Raw genomic sequence first — 21,096 nt, 5'->3', positions numbered from 1 at the left:
CAGTCCAACCCCCTTCTTTCTGGGTTGGGTGGAGATTGATTTGTCATTTGGGAGTTGTAGTTGCTGAGATTTATAGTTCACCTACAATCAAAGAGCGCACTGAACTCCACCAACTCCACTTCTACACTGCCATATAATCCAGATTATCAGATCAAATAATCCATATTATCTGCTTTGAACTGCATTATATGATGCCTCTCCAACATTGCCCTATGAAATCCAAATTATCTGCTTTGAACTTGATTTTATGACAGTGTCGACTCATATAATCCAGTTTAAAGAAAATAATGTGGATTGGTGCCTGCTTTGATAATCTGGATTATGTGACAGTGTAAAAGGGACCTGAGACTAAACTGCCATATAATCTATTTCAAAGCAGATTATCTGGATTTTATTTCACAGTGTAGATGGGGCCTAAATTCAATGGCAAAAGAAATTATGGCAAATGGTATCAAATTTGTCCACTTTTGCACAAATTGGGCTGACTTGGCAATTGATTTTGCTACTGATCGAAGTGAACGAATGAGAAATGTCCAGAGTTGCATCTACACCATGGAATGAATGCAGTTTGACACCACTTTAATTGCCAGGGCTCACTGGTATGGAGCCGTGAGAGTTGTAGTTTGATGGGGGACCAAAACTATTTGCCAGAAGAAGCTATGCAAAATGAAACCTCTCATCATTCCATTGCATTGAGCCATGGCATATGAAGGTGCATTCATTCTATGGTGTCGATCAGGCATGCGCAAACTTCGCCCCTCCAGGTGTTTTGGACTTCAACTCCCACCGGCTGTTAGGAATTGAAGCAGTTTTGGTTCTATGTGTTGTCAAGGCTTTCATGGCCGGAATCACTGGGTTGCTGTGATTTTTCTGGGTGGTATGGCCATGTTCCAGAAGCATTCTCTCCTGGTGTTTCGCCTGCATCTATGGCAGGCATCCTCAGAGGTTGTGAGACATATTGCACACTAGGACAGTGAGGTTTATATGTCTGTGGAAGGTCCAGGGTGGGAAAAAGAACTCTTGTATGAGGCAAGTGTGAATGTTGCAATTTGCCACCTTGATTAGCATTGAATAGCCTTGCAGCTTCAAAGCCTGGCTGCTTCCTGCCTGGTGGAATCTTGTTAGCTGGCCCTGATTATTTCCTGTCTGGAATTCCCTTTTTTAGTGTTTCTCTCAATTTACTGTCCTGATTATAGAGCTTTTTGAAATACTGGTAGCCAGATTTTGTTCATTTTCATGGTTTGCTCGTTTCTGTAGAGGATGCCCAAGCAATAAGCAACCAGACCTCACGAAGCCTGACTGATTCCTGCCTGGGGAAATCCTTTGTTGGGTGGTGTTAACTGGCCCTGATTGTTTCCTGTCTGGAGTTCCCTTGTTTGAGAGTGTTGTTCTTTATTTACTGTCCTGATTTTAGAGCTTTTTTTAAATACCAGGGGCCAGATTCCCTTTCGGTGGCCTTTTAATTCCTATGGATTCCTAAGGACCCTTAAGGCTCTTCCACACAGCCATATAACCCAGAATATCAAGGCAGAATAACCCACAATATCTGCTTTGAACTTCGTTATCTGAGTCCACACTGCCCTATATCCTAGTTCAATGTTCGGCAGAAAAAAATGGAATGCAGAATGAGGGACGCCTGGCTCGGCAACAGTACATGTGAAAAAGATCTTGGAGTCCTTGTGGACAACAAGTTAAACATGAGCCAACAATGTGATGCGGCTGCTAAAAAAGCCAACTGGATTCTGGCCTGCATCAATAGGAGTATAGTGTCTAGATCCAGGGAAATCATGCTCCCCCTCTATTCTATTCTGCCTTGGTCAGACCACACCTGGAATACTGTGTCCAATTCTGGGCACTGCAATTGAAGGGAGATGTTGACAAGCTGGAATGTGTCCAGAGAAGGGCAACTAAAATGATCAAGGGTCTGGAGAACAAGCCCTATGAGGAGCGGCTTAAAGAACTAGGCATGTTTAGCCTGCAGGAGAGAAGGCTGAGAGGAGACATGATAGCCATATACAAATATGTGAGGGGAAGTCACGGGGAGGAGGGAGCACGCTTATTTTCTGCTGCCCTGCAGACTAGGACATGGAACAATGGCTTCAAACTACAGGAAAGGAGATTTCACCTGAACATCAGGAAGAACTTCCTCACTGTGAGAGCTGTTCAGCAGTGGAACTCTCTGCACCAGAGTGTGGTGGAGGCTCCTTCTTTGGAGGCTTTAAAGCAGAGGCTGGATGGCCATCTGTTGGGGGTGCTTTGAATGCGATTTCCTGCTTCTTGGCAGGGGGTTGGACTGGATGGTCCAGGAGGTCTCTTCCAACTCTACTATTCTATGATTATATGATTCTATGGTGCTAAATTCGCAAATATAGTAATTCCTACATAACATTACCATGTATTGAACTGCTTTTTCTGTTGATTTGTTGTAAAACATGATGATTTGGTGCTTAATTTGTAAAATCATAATGTAATTTGATGTTTAATAGGCTTTTCCTTAATCCCTCCTTATTATCCAACATTTTCGCTTATCCAAAGCTTTTATTTTTCAGTGATTGGTTTGGGGAGGGGGCACCAAAATTCTGTTCGCCTACACTTGAAAAATACCTTGGGCCGGCTCTGGTGAAGGGTGATACGAGCTGTGGGCCGACAGTTTCCCCCACTGCCCCACAGATTTGCCATGCTGCCTGGCTACTCCCCCATTGTTGCCCGGCTTCAGGAGCAGTGTGATGACGTCCTATGTGACCTTGCCAAGAGTTAAGGACCTCATCAGATGGCCTTAATTGCCCGTCCTATGACAGTCCTATACTACTTGCACCACGGAGCCTACTGGCTCCTATCTCACAACATCAAACTACTTCTGGTGGGCTCCATGGTGCAAGTAGAGTAGGAATGCCATACACTTTCACATCAGCAACATAAAAGGCTTCCTGTGTTGTATGGACAACAGGAGGAAGCCAGGCAGCAGACGCCCCCCTCCCCCATCCCCGTGGGATGGGGTAAGAGAGAAGCCGGGCTATGTGGAACAATGGGTTCTCCATGCCCCATGCTGGATTTTCCATGATGCATGGTGAATCCCATAAGTAAGGTGATGAGGTCATAAGAGTTACTTTGCTGTTGTATATAAAACATAAAGTGGAAAAAAATGGCCTTTTCTCCCTGTTATGTAATGAGGCTAGGATGAGACAGTGCTTACATGTATTTTCAAATTCAAAAGACACTGGAAGCAAACAATTATATCATTATTATGATTCCAGTGCTTTTAACTAAGGCAAGGTCATTCAGTTAAGAAACCAAAGTGAGGCCTTCTATTGTTCTTTGGCAGCCCCGAGCAAATTTGGCCACAAACCAAATTATCTGCAGAACAGTTTTGATTATTTGAAGTCTTGAACAAGCTTTCATTTTATGCAGAATGGTGTGACCAGAGGGGCATAGGAAAATGTTGAGAAAAATGTAATAGCTGTGTATGTTGCCTTTTCAGTTTATAGAATGAAATTATGGTTTAGTGACTTGTGAAATAATGATGTAAAAGAGAGAAAAAACTTATAGTTCTCCTAGGTTCTGGGTTTTTTTTTTTGGCTCCTTTCTTTGTATATCACATTCATAATCTGTATTTTAGCAATGCATATTGTTTCTTTTTTTATTCATTCATTTGCTATTAGTCAAAATCTTTTAAGAAAATATAAATATTGTTATTGCTATTACTATTGGATGGTTGGAGTGCTGGGCTAGAATACAAGGAAATCAATGTTTAAATTCCCTGTCAGCTACAGAATTGCACTGCTGGTAACACTGCTGGTTCTCTCAATATTAATGGAAGACAATGGCAAATCCCCTCTGAATACATCTTGCCAAGAAAACCCTACCGTGTTTCCCCGAAAATAAGACAGTGTCTTATATTAATTTTTGCTCCCAAAGATGCGCTAAGTCTTATTTTCAGGGGATGTCTTATTTTTCCATGGAGAAGAATTCACATTTATTGTTGAACAAAAAAATGAACATTTATTATATACTGTACAGTAGTTGTCACCACAAACCAGCATAACCAGACAAACTGTGAATCCTATCAAGAATTTCTTGTTACTACCACTATTTCCAAGTACAACAATCTATTGTACGTATATTTACCAATCCTGCATGCTCTGGTGTTCTGTTCAGCAGGCATGCTTCCAACAAAAACTTTGCTAGGTCTTACTTTCAGGGGAGGCCTTATATTTAGCAATTCAGCAAAACTTCTACTAGGTCTTATTTTTCGGGGATGTCTTATTTTAGGGGAAACAGGGTATGATAGTGTCATCATAAGTGAGAGCTGACCTGAAACAACACAACAACAGCAATAAATATTGTATAGTTTGCCCTGTAATGAAATGTTGGTTGAAGGAACACAAAATAATTCTTCTTTTGAAAACAGAGAATGATTGGCTCTGCATCTTCTAAGCTCAGTTTCCTGTTATGTTACTTAAAGGTATAAGATTATCAAATTTTTGTTGAATTTGCACACAACAAATTCTCTATTGTATGTTTAGCTTTGAAAATCTGTGATTATATAACTGCAGCATAGCAGCTATTTTTTAATTCACCTATTATCCTCTTCTCTCTTTTTCAAAGACATCATCTGGACTTTGACTAGATCCTTCCAATTCACTACTAGTCTTCTGCTTCAATAAGCAGCTGTATTTATCTATTATTTTGGGAATTTCTATGCTGCCTTTCTCCGGATAGATGCAAGGTGGCTCACAACATCATTAAAACAACAAAATAATAAAAACCATTCATTAAAACACCATAACACCATGATGAAGATACAAGATGCTCCTAAAGCATGATTAAAGTGATTGCCTTGGCATTAAAGATTTATTGAGTCCCATCTCCAGATGCAAATTAACTAGTTAAAAAGATTCTCGTGAAAAGATCTCATAAGCATCTGTTGTGATAGGGATTTCACCTAACAGAGTATATAAAATTCAATTAATTAAAATGTCTCTAAAATTCCCATACATTTATAAATACAAGGACTCAATAAAATCACTTAAAAGCTTTCCCAAACAGGAAAGTCTTCACTCCATTTCTGAAAGACATCAGGGGGCTGCTCTGACTTCTTCCCGCAGCTCATTCCAAAGTTTCGGTACTGCTTTGGAGAAAGTGCCTATTTAACCGTAGATTATCCCTGGGCTGAATGGAGATGAGAGGCTCCTTGCTGGATCTAAGTGATCTGATCTGTGTTCTGTCAGAAAGGGCTCATTTTGATTTTCAAAACAGCCATAGTCTTTCTTAGGAATTCTCAATGATGGCAATCTGGCAAATGGAAAATACCTCAATGTTGTCATATTCCTCATATTTCTAAGTACAGTTGGCCCTCTGTTTCTACAAATTCTGCATCCATGGATTGGCTCACTCTATTTTATCAGTTATACACAAAACAAAACCAACTGTTTGGGGGTTTGACAATCTATGGTAAGTGCTTCATTTACAAGTTATGCACTGGCAGACAAAAGACACTGAAAATAAGTACTATTAAGAAGAGGGCTGCCCCCTAAAATTAGCTGCCAGAGGCAAACCAAGTCTTCAGTGCCAAGTCAAGGTGCACACTAACCAAGGTGAACCAGATAAGGTGTTTGGATACCAGAGACAGAAAATTCCCTATATATTTTGCCCTGCCTTGAAAATACAAATATATTGAAAATAAATTCATAACCATTGTTTTTTCATGGTGCCAAAATCTGCTTCCTAAAGCAACTGCCTTGGCATGAAAGACTTATTGAGTCCCATCTCCAGATGCAAATTAACTAGTTAAAAAGATTCTCCTGAAAAGATCTCATAAGTATCCATTGTGATACGGATTTCACCTGACAGAGTATATCTGACAGCCTGCAGTTTTCCTCTGGCATTAATGATGAACCGGCAGCCACAACAGAAACATGAGCTTTGATTGGAGTCGCTTGGCAAATTTCTAAAACCATTAAGAGACTCTTAGTAAAGACACTTACTCCATATTTAAGTATGCCCTACTGCCCCAGCACGTGAATGTCAGTATCACCTTAGCTGCTCATTGAACATGCCACTTTGAAAATTACATTAAATACAAACAATACTTCCCTACAATTTCTCAGAGCATTTCTAGTTCTCAGAGTAAGGCTGGACTCCAAAGATTACTTAATGAACTGGGGGTTGGGAGGTTACTTCTGAATAAATATGCATAACATAACATTGCTAATATCCATTTGTCAGGACACCTACATTTGTAAACACCCAATTCATAGTAGCTGGAAGGAATGCATGCAACAAGCCACTCCTGTCCTTAATTTATTTCTGCAAAGAGAACACTTAAAAGAGATTATGGTTTCATCTACATAAACCACTTAATCTAAGGCTGGTTTAGAGCGGCAATACTTTGCCCCAGCCCAGAAGGCAGTTACAATGCCCATCTCTGCCCTACAGTGGTGGGACAGAGTCTAGTCAGTTCAGCCAGGCTGAAACTGGTTTGATCCCACTGGACTTGGATGTCCCTTGTTGCAACTCCTGGGCTGTCAAGGAACTCTAGAGAGGAGCTGATATCAAAAAAGGTGCCCACATGAGTAGGGAGAAGAAGGGATGACCCCTCCCCTCTTTTTATCTGGTTGCATGAACACCATTGCTGACATCAGCAAAGGCACACAGCGATTGCCAGCTCTCTGGAGCTCTCTGGTGGTTTTCTGTAGAGACAGGAGGAGACATGGGCCTAATCTGTCCCCTTTCCCCTGTGCCACAGAGTGCAGGAAAAAGGATTGGCCAAATTAGAGTTATCTAGCAGTTCACACTAACCTCAGAGTCCAAGACAGCTTTGGGGTTTCAGTGAGTTTCAACTCCAGAGTATTCCCTGACTTCTAACACAGAGTAAAACTGGGTTTACCAGTTTTCCCCTGTGTTATGGATCAAAAGTCTTTGAACATCTGTTGGATGTTCAGGAGCAACTTCTGGCCCAATTTGGTGAATAAAAGCAAATCTAGAATGACGAACAAAACAGAGGTCTGGGGGAGGAGATGCAGCATAATACAAAAACAAATGTTGGGTCCCAGAAATAAGTAAGCTACTAAGTCCTGCTACTATTATTCTTACAAGCACCACATTTCTTTCAAGAAGTCCTTCATTCTATGTTTAGTTGCAGCATGTGTAGTTACTTTTTCCAAACAGAACTGCTGCATCCTTGCTGATAGATATACATAAGTTTCAACAAACAGAACAATCCTTGAGATCATTTTTCATTCCAGCGGTCACTGTTATTTGCCCTACACATGCATATGCTTTCACACAGCAATTTAGGGTTTGTCTCAAAACAAGAAAGTGCTCTTGCTTTAGTGGAAATGATGGCTGCAATTTGTGCCCTCTAGTTCTCTTCGTTATTTTACAGGCACTAGGCTTGGAATGGCTATTTATATTAGGAGAGAAGCTATCGACATGAATATTTATATATCAGAAACATAGCCTGGAAAAAAGCTTATTTCAGATACATAGCCAGATGGACCCTGAGAGCACATGATATTTTTTTTTCTATTTCCAGATGCTGTTATAAATTATGTGCTTTAAAATTACTTTTCATTTTATTCCATCCCCCCTTTTGCAGCTGTTGACATCTGGTATATAGTATATAATCAGGACTGAAAGTATCTACGCTATTTTACAATCCAGACAATATTGCTTTGCTGCATATGATAAAAGGTAGGCTTTTGCTTTCATCTTGAAATGTTTGAAATGCAGAGTGGATTAAACACTGCCATTTCATCCTATACCAGAATACACTGGGCTGTGGGTACCCAGTACCACTGAAGGAAAAGGGAGAAAACATAAAGTGAAACAAAACTGTAATCTGTTCAAGAGCAGCTGGATTGCAAGGCCTGGATAATAAATGCAAAATGTGCACACATACATAGATTTGCTTGTTTAGCCTAATTCACTCTTCTCAGGTTAGTCGTAGAAAGGAGTAAGAAAGGCTGGGCATTAGAACATCACCCCAAAGTCTTGGAACTTCTACCACTGTCCATGTGGTACTATAAGTCTTCAGAGCCATAAAGGTCAGAAAGTTATCCTTAAAATGACATGAATGAGAGCATCATTGGCTAAAGCCCTCAGCATGTTCTTTCCTGTTTGCAAAAAGAATATGGCATGAATAAAACATGGCAGAATGTGACAACTGGAAATGGATGATGCTTCTAACTCATATTTTCAGCCTTGCTCCAGTGCCCAGTGAAGTCATCTTACATCGCTTACAAATAGCACCATATTCTGACAGGCCTGCGTCACTATATAATTTACTTGGGAGTTGTGGCAAGATTTTTTTTTGTTAAAAAAAAGAGTTTTCATTTGTCGATTTTTAACTTGCAAGGGACAAATGAAAGAGAGACAAGAGAGTACTGCCAACACTACCAATTATCTGAAGTTTCCATCACCCAGTGTCAGGCTAAGCTAAGCAGCATGGGGTTATGATTAAAATTAGTTTATCTAAGACCAGTAATTGGCCGTTATAACTGAAGGATATGGATGTTGGAATGACATGTGCAAAATTCCACACCCCATTATGACCAAAGCCCCAGTCCCTCCGCATCTAGGCATTTGTATTGAAGTTTTAATCCACTATCAGGTCAAACTACTATGCTTTCCAAAACTTTTTCGAAAGCTAGCTCACTGTTAAAAAAAGTATGAGGGAACCAGTGTGAGGAAGAAGTGGGTAGAAAAGGGAGCAGCACAGCTCAAGAACAGAGTACACATTTTTCATGCCAATGGTCTAGATCCAATTCCCATTTTCCAGGTAGTCCTGAAAAAAAATTCTACCCAAAATCTTGCTGCCATTTATTGCAGACTAGTGAATGATGCAGACCAAGTTGTTGATGTTGGGAACTTCAAGTTGTTTTTACCTGGGTTGAGCTTTAGCTAACCTCATCACAGGGTTTTCTTGGCATGATTTGTTCAGAAGTTGTCACTCTCAGTGTAGTACAATTTTTCTTTTACATTGAACTGGGAGAAAGTGAATTTTGCATCTCTATCTGCAAACCTTCTTTGATCTGCTAAAAACATAAGTTTCTTACTGATGATTATACCTCATTAGGAGGTTAATTTTCAAAAATCTCTACTGCCCTCAAGTGATCAAATGCTACACAAATTTTGACCTCATGTTGATTTCCTTCTCAAATGAATGAACATTTCCAAACACAAATGGAGAGAGGATTTCCCCCTTTACATTACACCCTATTTCATATTCCTTTTTAGAAGTCATATTCTGCTTGATATATAAAAGCAATAAGCACATCAAATAAACTATTCAGTGCAGGAGGAATGACTGAAAATATAAATTTTATTGATAAACTAAAATGTACAAAACATGTAACTTTTGAAACTCTACTGGCTTCTTCACCTGCTGAAAGATGTTTAAAATCACACAGATTTGTATCAGCTGTTGTTTGATCAGTCCCTAGAAAATTACAAGAAAACAAGTATGTAGATGTGGCTACTGTAATCAAATAAATGGTAATTACTGGAGAGCATTTTCAAACCGGAGAACCCTACACATGGGCATTTGATTATGGATATAATGCTGGGTTAAATAGGCCATTGATTTTAGTACAGCATAGTTCTTATCTTAGATTTAAGCAAACCAACAGCTATGGTGATGAAATAGTGATGACTGCAGTTGAAGATGATCTTCCCCTTTCCCTTTATTGAAGGAATTTGACTTATACATTTAAACTGAGGTTGTGGATCATGGCAGTTTTTAATCCTGTGTAGCTCAGTGGCTCTTTAGGCGAAAATGCAATTTTGAACAGTAATTGTAACTAGAACCTGGGATCAAGCATTGCATTTTTGTTTTGTTCAGTGTTGCTGGAGAACTATTAGAACCACAGCTGCCACCTCTTAGAGAGACTCTCGTGATTGTAACAGCACATTCCATACCTCTTTCCTCCAGCAAAAAAAATCAGAGATATTACAGTAGAGTCTCACTTATCCAACCTTTGCTCATCCAACCTTCTGCATTATCCAGCACAGCCTGCCTTTTAGTAATCAATGTTTTAGTAGTCAATGTTTTCAATACATTGCAATGTTTTGGTGCTAAAGTCACAAATACAGTAATTACTACATAATGTTACCATTTATTGAACTGCTTCTTCTGTCAATTTGTTGTAAAACATGATGTTTTGGTGCTTAATTTGTAAAATCATAATGTAATTTGATATTTAATAGGCTTTTCCTCAATCCCTCCTTATTATCCAACATTTTCGCTTATCCAACGTTCTGCTGGCCTGTTTATGTTAGATAAGTGAAACTCTACTGTATTTCTATTGTGCAATAAATGTGTTGCAGAATAATGGACCATACAATTTGTATAAATATTCTTTTAGGACAGTAGAATGCACTGTTTGGAGAAATGTCTGTACAGCACAACGATCATATCCACAGGGCTACATTCCTGGACTTACCATGGTTAGCAAAAATCGCAGATAATTGTAAACTCTATTAAAAACATATTCTAGCAGACGCATACTATATAGTCACAATGGAAGACCTAGGAAACGCTTAGAGATGACACCTCTAGCCATCACTGGGACTCTATAGTCAATGTCTTGCTGAAGCATACTATAAAGTTGCATGAAAATGCCTAAAGATTTTGTCAAATGAAACTGTGGTTACCATGGGTATGTACTGTACTTCTGAACATGCACAGAGACATTTGTATATGATTTTATTATATATTACCCATCTCTTTAACTTAGCTCAGTAGTGTTTCCAAATCTTTTATGTATCAAGTGATTTGCCAGAATTGTATATATAACTCAAGATGTTGTCTTCCTAGTAAATTCATAATATTCCTGTAATTTCCATCCTTTCTTCTAGTGTTCCTAACTTTGTTCTCTGAGCTATGATTGGCGGTCTTCATGCCAAGTTTACCTAGCATCTCCTTCACATGGGGGGAGGGGTGTCTTCAGGGGCTACAAAAATGACACTTGGGAACACAAACAACCTCCTGGGTACACTTTGTCCTCCTCTGATGTACTGCAACCAAACTGAGTACCTTGTTTCTGAGTGATATAAAGTACTCAATCCTTTATTTAGAAGGTAAACCACCAAGAAAACAAGTGATAAAGGAGGTGGGGGATTTTTTTTGGTCCACATTTTAAAGCAGACCAAATGTGCGCTTTCCAGAGTAATATGCAGACTGGAACACAGTTTTTTTTCTGAACTTCTAATTATGTAATGTAGTTCTTGGTTCAGAGAACAATGTACACACAAAAATAAATGAGAATTGTGTATTGTTTCTTTCTAAAAACATACTGATGTAAATACTGGTCTCAAAAATGAATACATATGAAACTTACTTGGCACAGAAAAAGACTGACAGGTCCATCCTCATAGAAAACCTGTTTGAAAATTTTTTGGTATATATTTTAATAAGAAATAAGTCTAAAAATTGGGAAACCAAAAATTCCTCATTGGATATGGGAACTTTTTAAACTTTTGCAATCACACCTTTAGTTTCAGTGATTTCACATCTATAGGAGTAAATTTAAATTTGTCATTTTATTAAAAAGGAATTCTAATAACTTTTGTTGATCATACAAGAACTCTGTTCCCATATACACTACATAATGTTGTATGGCTCACAAACCATGTATTAGAATCCAAATTTGACCAAGTATTTTCAGATCGCCTGATTTACACTTCAAACAAATGTAGTTATGAATATACCTCTAATCTTCCTTGCATTCTTCTTTGTCATAAAAATAAGAAAAACACAACAAATATTGCATGTTTTAATTTATTCACTTTAACAACAGTAAGAATTTTCTTTAAAAATGTTTTTACACTTTATTTAAAAATGAGTACAAAAGAAGGTAATGGCAAATCTTCCATTCTACTTTAACAGATATTCAATGCTCTTGACTATTTCCAAACTGAGATGCTTAGTTTCCTGACAATCCAAGGTCATTCCTGCCTCATAACTGGGGTTTTGCCAGTCTTCCTCGCTATTAACAATGAGTATTCAAATTACTATTTCTTGTTACCAAACCTGTATGCAGTTTAGATTTTTTTGAAGTAGAGGTTGAAGAAAGCAAACTTTAAAAATATGGAAATCATTTCAGAAAATATAAACATAACATTTCAGTAATTCAAAGACAGTTCTGACACCAAGTGTAAACAAGACTATGGCACAGGGATAGAAAAACACATTATTTATCAGATGATGCAATTTAGAGGATATCATCTTGTGAAACTCCTATGCTGAACAGTTCTATTATTGTTTCGGCAGCATGTACATTTAGAATAAATGTATTGTTAAGGAGAAAGATATAAAACAAACAATAGATGTCCCTTTAGAACATAACTAACATTTGAAATGAGATGCTCATTTGGTTGATCTATGTGTTCAGCACTCTAATGTTCCCCATGTCTTTTAGCAGCACAGGTCTATAGGTTAGAGCCAAGTTTTTCATGTATCTGAAATAATCACTCACTTGAAATCCGTGAAGTGCTTCTTCCTGCATATTGTACAAAAGAGAAGTACTATTACTTAGAAATAAATGAGGCAAATATCAATGTATTCTGAGATACCTATATTTATTCCCTCCACCCACTGATAAACTGGTTTCCTGTTTCTACTTTAATGCACCAATGCACTGATGTGAAAAACCACCATAAAATTTGATCAGTTATTTCTAATTAATATCATCAGCACAGATATCAAACATTGTTCTTTGAGCTAACTGTATAAATCTTTTAAAGGCTTCTGAAGAGCATAAAATGTAGTACGATTCATGAAAGAATGGTTGAAAATTGCCCTTTCTTATAGCAAAATATACTTATTAGGGACAATGGAAATTATAGTCAAATGCATCTGGAGGGCACAAGGCATACATAATTTTGAGTTCATCTGGAGATGAAATACCTTTTATAATTGATATTATGACTAAGATTTCTAGATGCATACATGAGGATTTAGGAAATACAAGAGAGATAGACAGAATCACTCTGAGACATGAGTTATCAGAGAACACAAATACTGCAAGATACGGTAGCTTTATTAGGAAAAAAAACTCACCTCCATTTATATTAATTAAGCAGGAAGAAAGAGAGGAAAAAGGCAGCCAGAAAAAAAGTGAATAAAAATGATCCAGGGATGTTTGAGGTGTTTATGTGGATAGAGGATGTGAAGAAAAGCCTACAATCCTTGCTTTGTTGAATGGTGGATTATTAAATCAGTGGCATACATAAGCAATTAATGGAAATATTAGCCTTTTAAAAAAAGGACAAAGCATTCAATATTATTTTTAATTGAGACATAAAGAGTCAGTTGCCATTGACCAACAAGGGAGATTTATGTATGGGAACAAATCAACATGTAAATATCCCTTTATATTATAAATCCTATGTGGGTTCCATTAAACTGGTGGATGGGTTAGTGGCTTCATACAGGATGTACAAACTCATTTGCAAACAGCTAGAGGTAGACTGGAGCCTCTCATTAAACATACATTTTAACGATGCACACTCTGCTTCCATGTCTTCAGCAATGTGCTGTAGTGTATACAACATATTATATTCCTAGGGTGCAATCTACAAGCAATTAAGTCTATAGTAGGATGATTAAAATTCAACTGGACTCAGAATATTGTGGATTTAAATTCCTAAATGCTGTCTAATTATTAAACTAGAATGTTCACACAGATAATAAAAAAACCCTTATTTTTCTCAAATATTTTATCTTTTATGTAATATATAGTAAACTTTACTATTCCTTTAAAATTATCCAGTAGTTTTAATTATTTTAATTATTTTGACCTATCATCTGAGTTCTGTGCCTTAAGAATTTTTATCCTAATGATCTGTCAGATGTTAACATAAATATTATTAGGAGAAATAATAGATCTGATATGTTGTCACCTACTATATAATGAGGAATTCAGCTCCGCTATGCTATTTTGAAATTAATGTCAGAGGTTTGAATTTAATGGCATACTTGGGCATTCACATTAAAAGTGATAGCTGTTAGGTAGACAATGGTTAAAGGCATGTTTAAACAATTAACTTGAAATTTCCTGCCAAAAAAGTATACTCCACTCAACTACTATGTTTACAACAATTCAGATTTGATTCTAAGATGATGGCTATCAATAGAACTTAACATGTTTTACAAGCCTGAAGTCATCTCTTTTTAAATTTATGTCCAATTTAGAATATTAATTTGTTCACTTCCATTAAATCAGGGATGGGAATTGTGAGATGTTGTAGGATTGCAACTTCTACTATTCTTCACTATTGACTATACCAACAAAGATTTCTGGAGCTTAGAAGTCCATCAGTCTCTGGAGGATCACATAATCCCCAGTTCTACTCAAAAAGATGAAATTCACAAATGAAAATGCCAGAAAATAGCAAAAGAAATTGGGAAAAACATTCTGATCACCTAAAGCAGTGATCAGAATTAGAGTGTCAATGACATCCCCACCTACTTATTTTAAGGAAGTTTACTTCTATAATCAACATTTTATAAAGCTAATAAACAATGGTCTTAAGAATGAAATTTGTCATTGATTTTTCTGAGCTGTTTTAGCCATTAGACTATGCACCAGTAAGACTGAAGTTCATGTCAGAAACTCAACAGGTGACCTTTAACCAACTATAACACCCTTTGCTTCCCCATTTACAATATTGAGATAACAATAACAACCCTATTTTGCAGGACAATGGAAAGAAGTACAGAAAGTGTTCTGTACATTCCAAGGCAGGTATAGAGAGCTGGAATAGTGTGCACAGCCACATTATACTATCCAAAGCCCTCCACAGGTTGGAGATATTAGCGGATATGTGGCCGGACCCACAATGCCCTAAATTTTCCAGTTGAAGTAATATGTCTAAGCTTTCCACCCAGTCCTTTGGTGAAGAATCAGACTCCTCCTTAGGCAAGAGCCATGAATTTCCTTTCTTACCCCTGTAGAGATGCAAATAAAGTATACTCTACTGGTGCTTCCAGGTTACTACTACTCCCTGTTCCCCACAGAGAACTTGTGAAGACAAGGAAAGCATTGCCAGAAAGATAAGCATTATTAACCTATCTTTGGGAGGCACATTCCTTAAAATGCAACTCTATTCTAGAAAGAGCAATGATAACAAGAGTGACTCGGTGCAGACTGAAGCCCTTGTAACAGAGCAGTCAGCATGCCATTCCTTGCATTCTGTCACATGAACCATCTGCATGTTTGGGAATTCTGGCCTTCGAAGAAAATGAAATAGACTATTGGGATAGCTTTTTAATCCTGGAATCTGATAGCTGAAATGTAGTGGATGATCTTCTTAGGAAAAGGAAATTTTGATCTGCAGTGTGCATTCGAAGCTTTACTATGGCTGTAGCTGTGTGAAGATAATAATGGATGGGCTGTCATGACGACAGTGAAATTCTTTGAAACATAATGGTTAGAAGGAATATGCTGCCCACATGAATCACTGCCAGGGAGCAGTTTCTTTTGAGATGATTTAAAACAAAGCATTTTACATTACACCAAAGGTATGTGGTCTCACAATTCTCTGCCTAAAAACTTGTCAGTTTTTTTTAGTTCCACAACGCAAGAAGTCTACCTTTTTTTTATCTCTACCCATATGAATATTTTTCTCCCCACAAGCAAAGAGTGTAACTGTAAATTAGTAAAAATCAGCAGGCTTAAAAATTAACACTTAAAGATGTGTTTTTGTTAGTTTCTCCAAAATGTTGGCCTAAAAATATTTTGGTTTATTCTGGTATTTCTTATGTTCCAGAATCATGGAATTGTAGTGCAGAAAAGTGTTTCAAAGATCATCAAGTTCAACCCCATGCAATGCAGGGAATCTGCCTAAAATGCTCTACAAATTGCTATCTAAAGCTGTTATCCACACTGCAGAACTGTAGCAGTCTGATACTACATTAACTACCATAGCTCAATGCTATAGAATTTGTAACTTTGTGAGATATTTATCATTTTTTCTCAGAGGGCTCTAGTGCCATAACAAATTACAAATACGAGGATTCCATGGGATGGAGCTAAGACAGTGTTGTCAAACTTCTATAATTCTGCAATGTAACTGATCTTTAAATCACAAAGATAAAGAAGAAATTACTTTGAGAAAAACTTGAAGGTCCTGAGTCTGTGTATGCTGAAGAATTTCTTGCTGTAGATGTTTGAACACAGATAGACACATATATATCTGATAATCTGGGCCAAGGAAAATACAAATGGCAATATAATGACAGATTTCACGCCAGTCCATATAATTCCAGAAGCACTGGGATAGCCACTGTTGACAGATCTAAAATAAACAGAAAAACAAACAATTTCACCCAGTATTTAGAACCATAATACTTCTTATCAATGCATTATGTTAAATGGTTAAGTAACAAAGTATTAAGTGGTATATGAAAGTGAGAGAATTGAGAAGGCAGAGGACTGAAAAACCAGGGGAAATGAAGATAAATAGTAATACAAAATAATTAATAATTTCATATTGCAGAAAAAAGCTGTAAAGTAAAACACAATAGTCCAGTAAACAAGCAGACAAAAAGTAGTGAAGTAAAACACATTAGTCAAGTAGATAAGAAAAAGGTGTTATCATTGCAATCAATGAGGAAACTGCAGTGTTAACTATTCTGTTCACTCTGGTCAGTTTTTCCAGGAAAACACTGCTTGACTTGAAGAAAACTTAAACCTGAAGGAACAAACTATATTACATATTTTTTTTCTCAACTGGTGCCTTACAGAGCATTGGTTCCTTATGGCCTACACAGGCATAAGCATTTGCCCCCATCAGTACAAACTCCCCTTACTGATACTGACAAATGCTAACATGGGCAGAAAAATCACTATACAGGCACAAATATTCATCATTAGGAATCTAAAAAAGAGATATATCATTTCTGTTTAATTCAAAAAAAAATCCCGTACTTTTCATAAACCTGGCAACATATTGGTAACAAGTTTTTTTAAAAATATTGAAAATCTCTAGCAGAACATTTCATTTAGCTATACATAATATCAGTAAAGGTAATTATTCTTGCTGTAGTTATTAAACCTTGGCCTTCCTCCTAAAGCTCGGGACAGCTAGCAGTTTTTTAAAAATAAATAATTATAATAACAAATTATAAATATCTAAAACTATAACTTTAAAATAACAAATCATCTATAATCACAGATATGTAAACTCATTTCAAATAACTGTTAGAATAAAATAATGGCAACAAAACAGAACTAAAAGCAAATTTAACACCTGTTTATTTGTCAGAAGTTTGTACAAATAGATACATATGTGGGCTAGCCCACAATTAAACCTTTGTTTCTCAGCTCCTACATATTTATACCTGTGAATCAAACCAAAGCATTTTTATTCAGAAGGAAATCTCAGTTACTTCTAAGCACAACTACCATATATACTCGAATATAAGCCGAGCTTTTTAGCCCTTTATGGGGGCTGAAAAAGCCCCCCTTGGTTTATATTCGAGTGAAGGTCTTTTGCCCCGGTGAACAGCAGAGTCTCTAGCCTTGCCTTCACCTCCGCAGCCTCCTCCTCTGCTTGTGGCAAGGCCTCTGCTCGCAGAGACCTGGCCTTGCTGCGATCGGAGGCCTGGCCTCGCCGCGATTGGAGGTGTTGGGGTTTATTCCTTATTACACAGGAATAAACCCCAACAAATTCAATGGGACACTTCTTCATAGTTGTGTAATGGATTGTAATATTGTAGAGGATACTGCTTTGGTAACAGTTAAATAGTACAGTAATTTATTTCATTGTTGCAGCCAAGGCAACCATTTCAATATTACCTGTGATGAAGTAAAACCAGACATACGGAAAGCAGAAGACACAAGTGGCAATTCAGCCTTCAACAACATCTCAACGTAATGTGCACTGCAAAAATAGACTGGGTGGATGCCAGACATTGCAGTATCAAGAGGCAGGTGGATCTGACCAATGGAGAAACAAAAATATTCAAAGAACATGTCAGCTTTTACCAGCATTATTTTCTCCGCAGCTTACTTCAGAGACAGTAAAATCTAGATATACCAGGAAATATTATTTAGTGCTAAGCAAGCAAGAAAACACTTGCAAAATGCAATAGTAATATTTCCCAGTTCTTAGGCATTGGGAACATTGGCTATGTTTCGTCTTTGATGATGGTGATGATGAGGGTAATAATAATAATAATACTATGCAAGTACTGTTATTCTATAGCTGGAAAAAAGCTGTTGGGATAGGGAGGAGAGCAAGGGGTTGAACAGAGGGTTGAATAGAGAATTTGTATTGCAAAAAAGGCTAAGCACTCCACACTATCTCACTTCAAATTTCTATCAATTCTGAGTGTTCTTATATGTCATGTATAGTCCCTGAAGCTATTATATATCTAAAAGAGAGATAGCAACATGCACATCAAAAGAAAATGGAAACAGGCCTGTCCGTACACAGATTTGGTTTTATGAAAGAGGATTTTTCATCTCCCTTCTCAAGGACCTTCCGAATTATGGGAAGTAAACATGAGACATAGACAGAAGTTAGTATAAATCCACCTCCTTACATGAAGAGAGGAGTAATTCAGGATGCAAGCCATACTTTTGGGAAACCAAAATGATATTTTGCTGTCACAAAGGAGCTACATGGATCATTCCACAATGTATACCACAAGATACTTTGTAATGTAGGATGCTATAAGCAAATTAATAGATTGCAATTTTAATCCTTTATAAAAACTGAAACCAGAACTCCAGCAGGAATTGTGACATTGCAAGGAATACTGGCAGGCACCTTTAAGATTGCACACATTGAACCGGTATTTTGTTCACTAGTGCCCATTGCTTGCATTCCCAATATAGTTATGGTGGCTTGAGATTTAAAAATAATTAAGCTGTCTCTTTATGCAGTATATGAGAAAACTTTTGTTTATGCTAGAAAGCTCCATGGAAATGCTGGGAGGCACTACTCTTTGAACTGATTTAAAATTAGTAATAAAATAGGGTTGTCTGGCATGAACAGCTTTCCCACCAGGTCTAAAATATTGCTCTGACCTCTAATTGTCCTAATGAACAGTTTAGAAAGCAGAAATTGTTCAGTTTTTGAGAAGTAGCAACATATTGATCAGAGGATAGAGTATTATTTTTCACTATTTCAGTTTGGATTGCTTGGGAGCGTAATTACCAGATGAACCTGTTTCATAGTTCCTGTAACACTCTTTTTTTCTTTCCACTTTTGTAAGCCTTTTCTATAGACAACAGTAGCTGGTGGGAAGAGGGCTATTAACTTTGCCAATGAACTACCGCCAATAAAAAAGAAAAAAAAACCTCTTCTATAAGGGGCATCCTTTATAATAAACCACCTGCAAGGGAAAAGCTTTCTAACCATTATACAAAGGAACATCCTATACAACAAGGGATACCTGGAGATCCTAATTGTGACTAACAGGTCCACTTATGACTAACAGGACCACAGTGGGTCCAGCCTAAATAAGGACAGTAACGTGTAAAAGCAAAATTTCTACAGCATTTAATTTTACAGAGAGCATTCCATATCTTTGGCTGTTTGTTTTTACTTCCGTTGATAATGTGTGTGTGTGTGTGTGCGCGCACGTGCACACACACACACACACACACACACACTTTTAGCATTTAGAAAATAAAGAACTGAGGGTCCTTCCAGACAGGCCTATATCCTAGGATCTGATCTCAGGTTTTCTGTTTATCCCAGATTATCTGGCAGTGTGGACTCATATAATCCAGTTTAAAGCAGAAAACTTGGGATCAGATCCTGGGATATAGGGCCTGTCTGGAAGGGCCCTGACAAGTGGGATCCAGAAATATAAACAAGTTATCTTAGAAATGTCAACATAAATGTTTCCAGTCAAATTAAAGGCTGTTTACTATTGTATGAAGAGTAAAACTATATTATTTAATTTCTTTGCTAAATTTGCGTGACATAATTTCTGCCTTTGGTAATTTGTGCAGAACTACATGAAAGTCTTCAGTCTGTAAGTCCTTACTTGACATTCTAGAACAATTACAATTGTAATGCCCTTACTTTTGTAAGGTATCTTAGGACTAACTAAATAAGGCAGCAGATTCATTCTACATGTAGGAGCAAGTGTACATTAGGTGATAAAGAAGGTCTGGAGATTAAATGTGATTAAAATTAGTTTAAAGGTAACAACAACAACAACAACTTTATTTTTAAATCCTGCCACCATCTCCCAGGAGGGACTCAGGGTGGCTTACATGGGGACCAAACCCAGCATAAACAAAGACTGCAAGCTAAGACACAATTAAAAACATAACAACACATAAACAATCTAATTAAAACAATTAAAAACATCATAAAAATACATCAACTAACATCAACAACCAGTAAACCAGGACATGGTGGGCATGATCACATTTGAGAGGGCACGGCAAGGACTTGTGCAAAACGCAGACTATAGGGCCGGGACTGGGGGTAAAATGCTGAGAAAATGCAACCAATAAATTAGGGCCGGGCAGACCTGATCAGAGACTAAAACTGTCATTCAAAGGCACATTGGAACATCCAGGTTTTCAAGTCTTTGAAGAAGATGGACAGAGTGGGGGCTAATCTACTTTTAAATCTGTTTTTAAATCTGTTTATAATAATTGATTAATACTAGCTGTGCCCGGCCACGCATTGCTGTGGCAAAGTATGGTGGTATGGTAAAGTATTGAGGAATTGGTGGAAGTTAATAATAATAATAATAATAATAATAAAACTTTATTTATACCCCGCCACCATCTCCCCAATGGGGACTCGGGGCGGCTTACATGGGGCCATGCCCGGGAAAAATACAATATAACACAATATAAAAACAACATATCATAATACAATTACAACAATACAATAAAGAATCATATACAGTACAACACAAAATCCAAAGAGCAGTATAACAGGGCAGGCCGCACTGACACTCAGTTAAAACTCGGGGTGAGAAAAGGATAAGAAAAAGGATAAGAATAAAACCACAGGGAACTAAGGAAAAGATAGCAGACAGTCTAGAGGATAAATAATGGGGGCGTAACAAAAGCATGTAACAGTTACTCTCCGAAAGCACATCGGAAGAGCCATGTT

General features: G+C 37.4%; 1 protein-coding gene and 1 long non-coding RNA gene across 9 annotated transcripts in view; one reads left to right on the top strand and one right to left on the bottom strand.

Annotated features, from left to right (window-relative positions):
- LOC134298614 (uncharacterized) overlaps positions 1–21,096 on the top strand; it is an 85,553-nt gene that overhangs the window by 275 nt on the left and 64,182 nt on the right. The gene's annotated exons all lie outside the window — the stretch shown is intronic.
- Positions 11,764–21,096, bottom strand: part of tbc1d32 (TBC1 domain family member 32) — a 129,916-nt gene continuing 120,583 nt past the window's right edge. For all 7 annotated transcript variants that reach the window (XM_062979349.1, XM_062979339.1, XM_062979344.1 and 4 more), the window contains 3 exons: positions 17,802–17,942; positions 16,111–16,299; positions 11,764–12,500 (listed from right to left, as the gene is read on the bottom strand). In XM_062979349.1, the coding sequence (XP_062835419.1) occupies positions 12,381–12,500; positions 16,111–16,299; positions 17,802–17,942 (450 nt within the window). In that variant the 3' untranslated portion in view covers positions 11,764–12,380. The remainder of the gene's footprint in view (positions 12,501–16,110; positions 16,300–17,801; positions 17,943–21,096) is intronic.

The sequence above is a fragment of the Anolis carolinensis genome, chromosome 1, assembly GCF_035594765.1.
Source record: "Anolis carolinensis isolate JA03-04 chromosome 1, rAnoCar3.1.pri, whole genome shotgun sequence".
Classification (NCBI taxonomy): domain Eukaryota; kingdom Metazoa; phylum Chordata; class Lepidosauria; order Squamata; family Dactyloidae; genus Anolis; species Anolis carolinensis.
The sequence above is the reverse complement of the archived record's forward strand: the minus strand, read 5'-3'. Positions and strand labels throughout refer to the sequence as shown.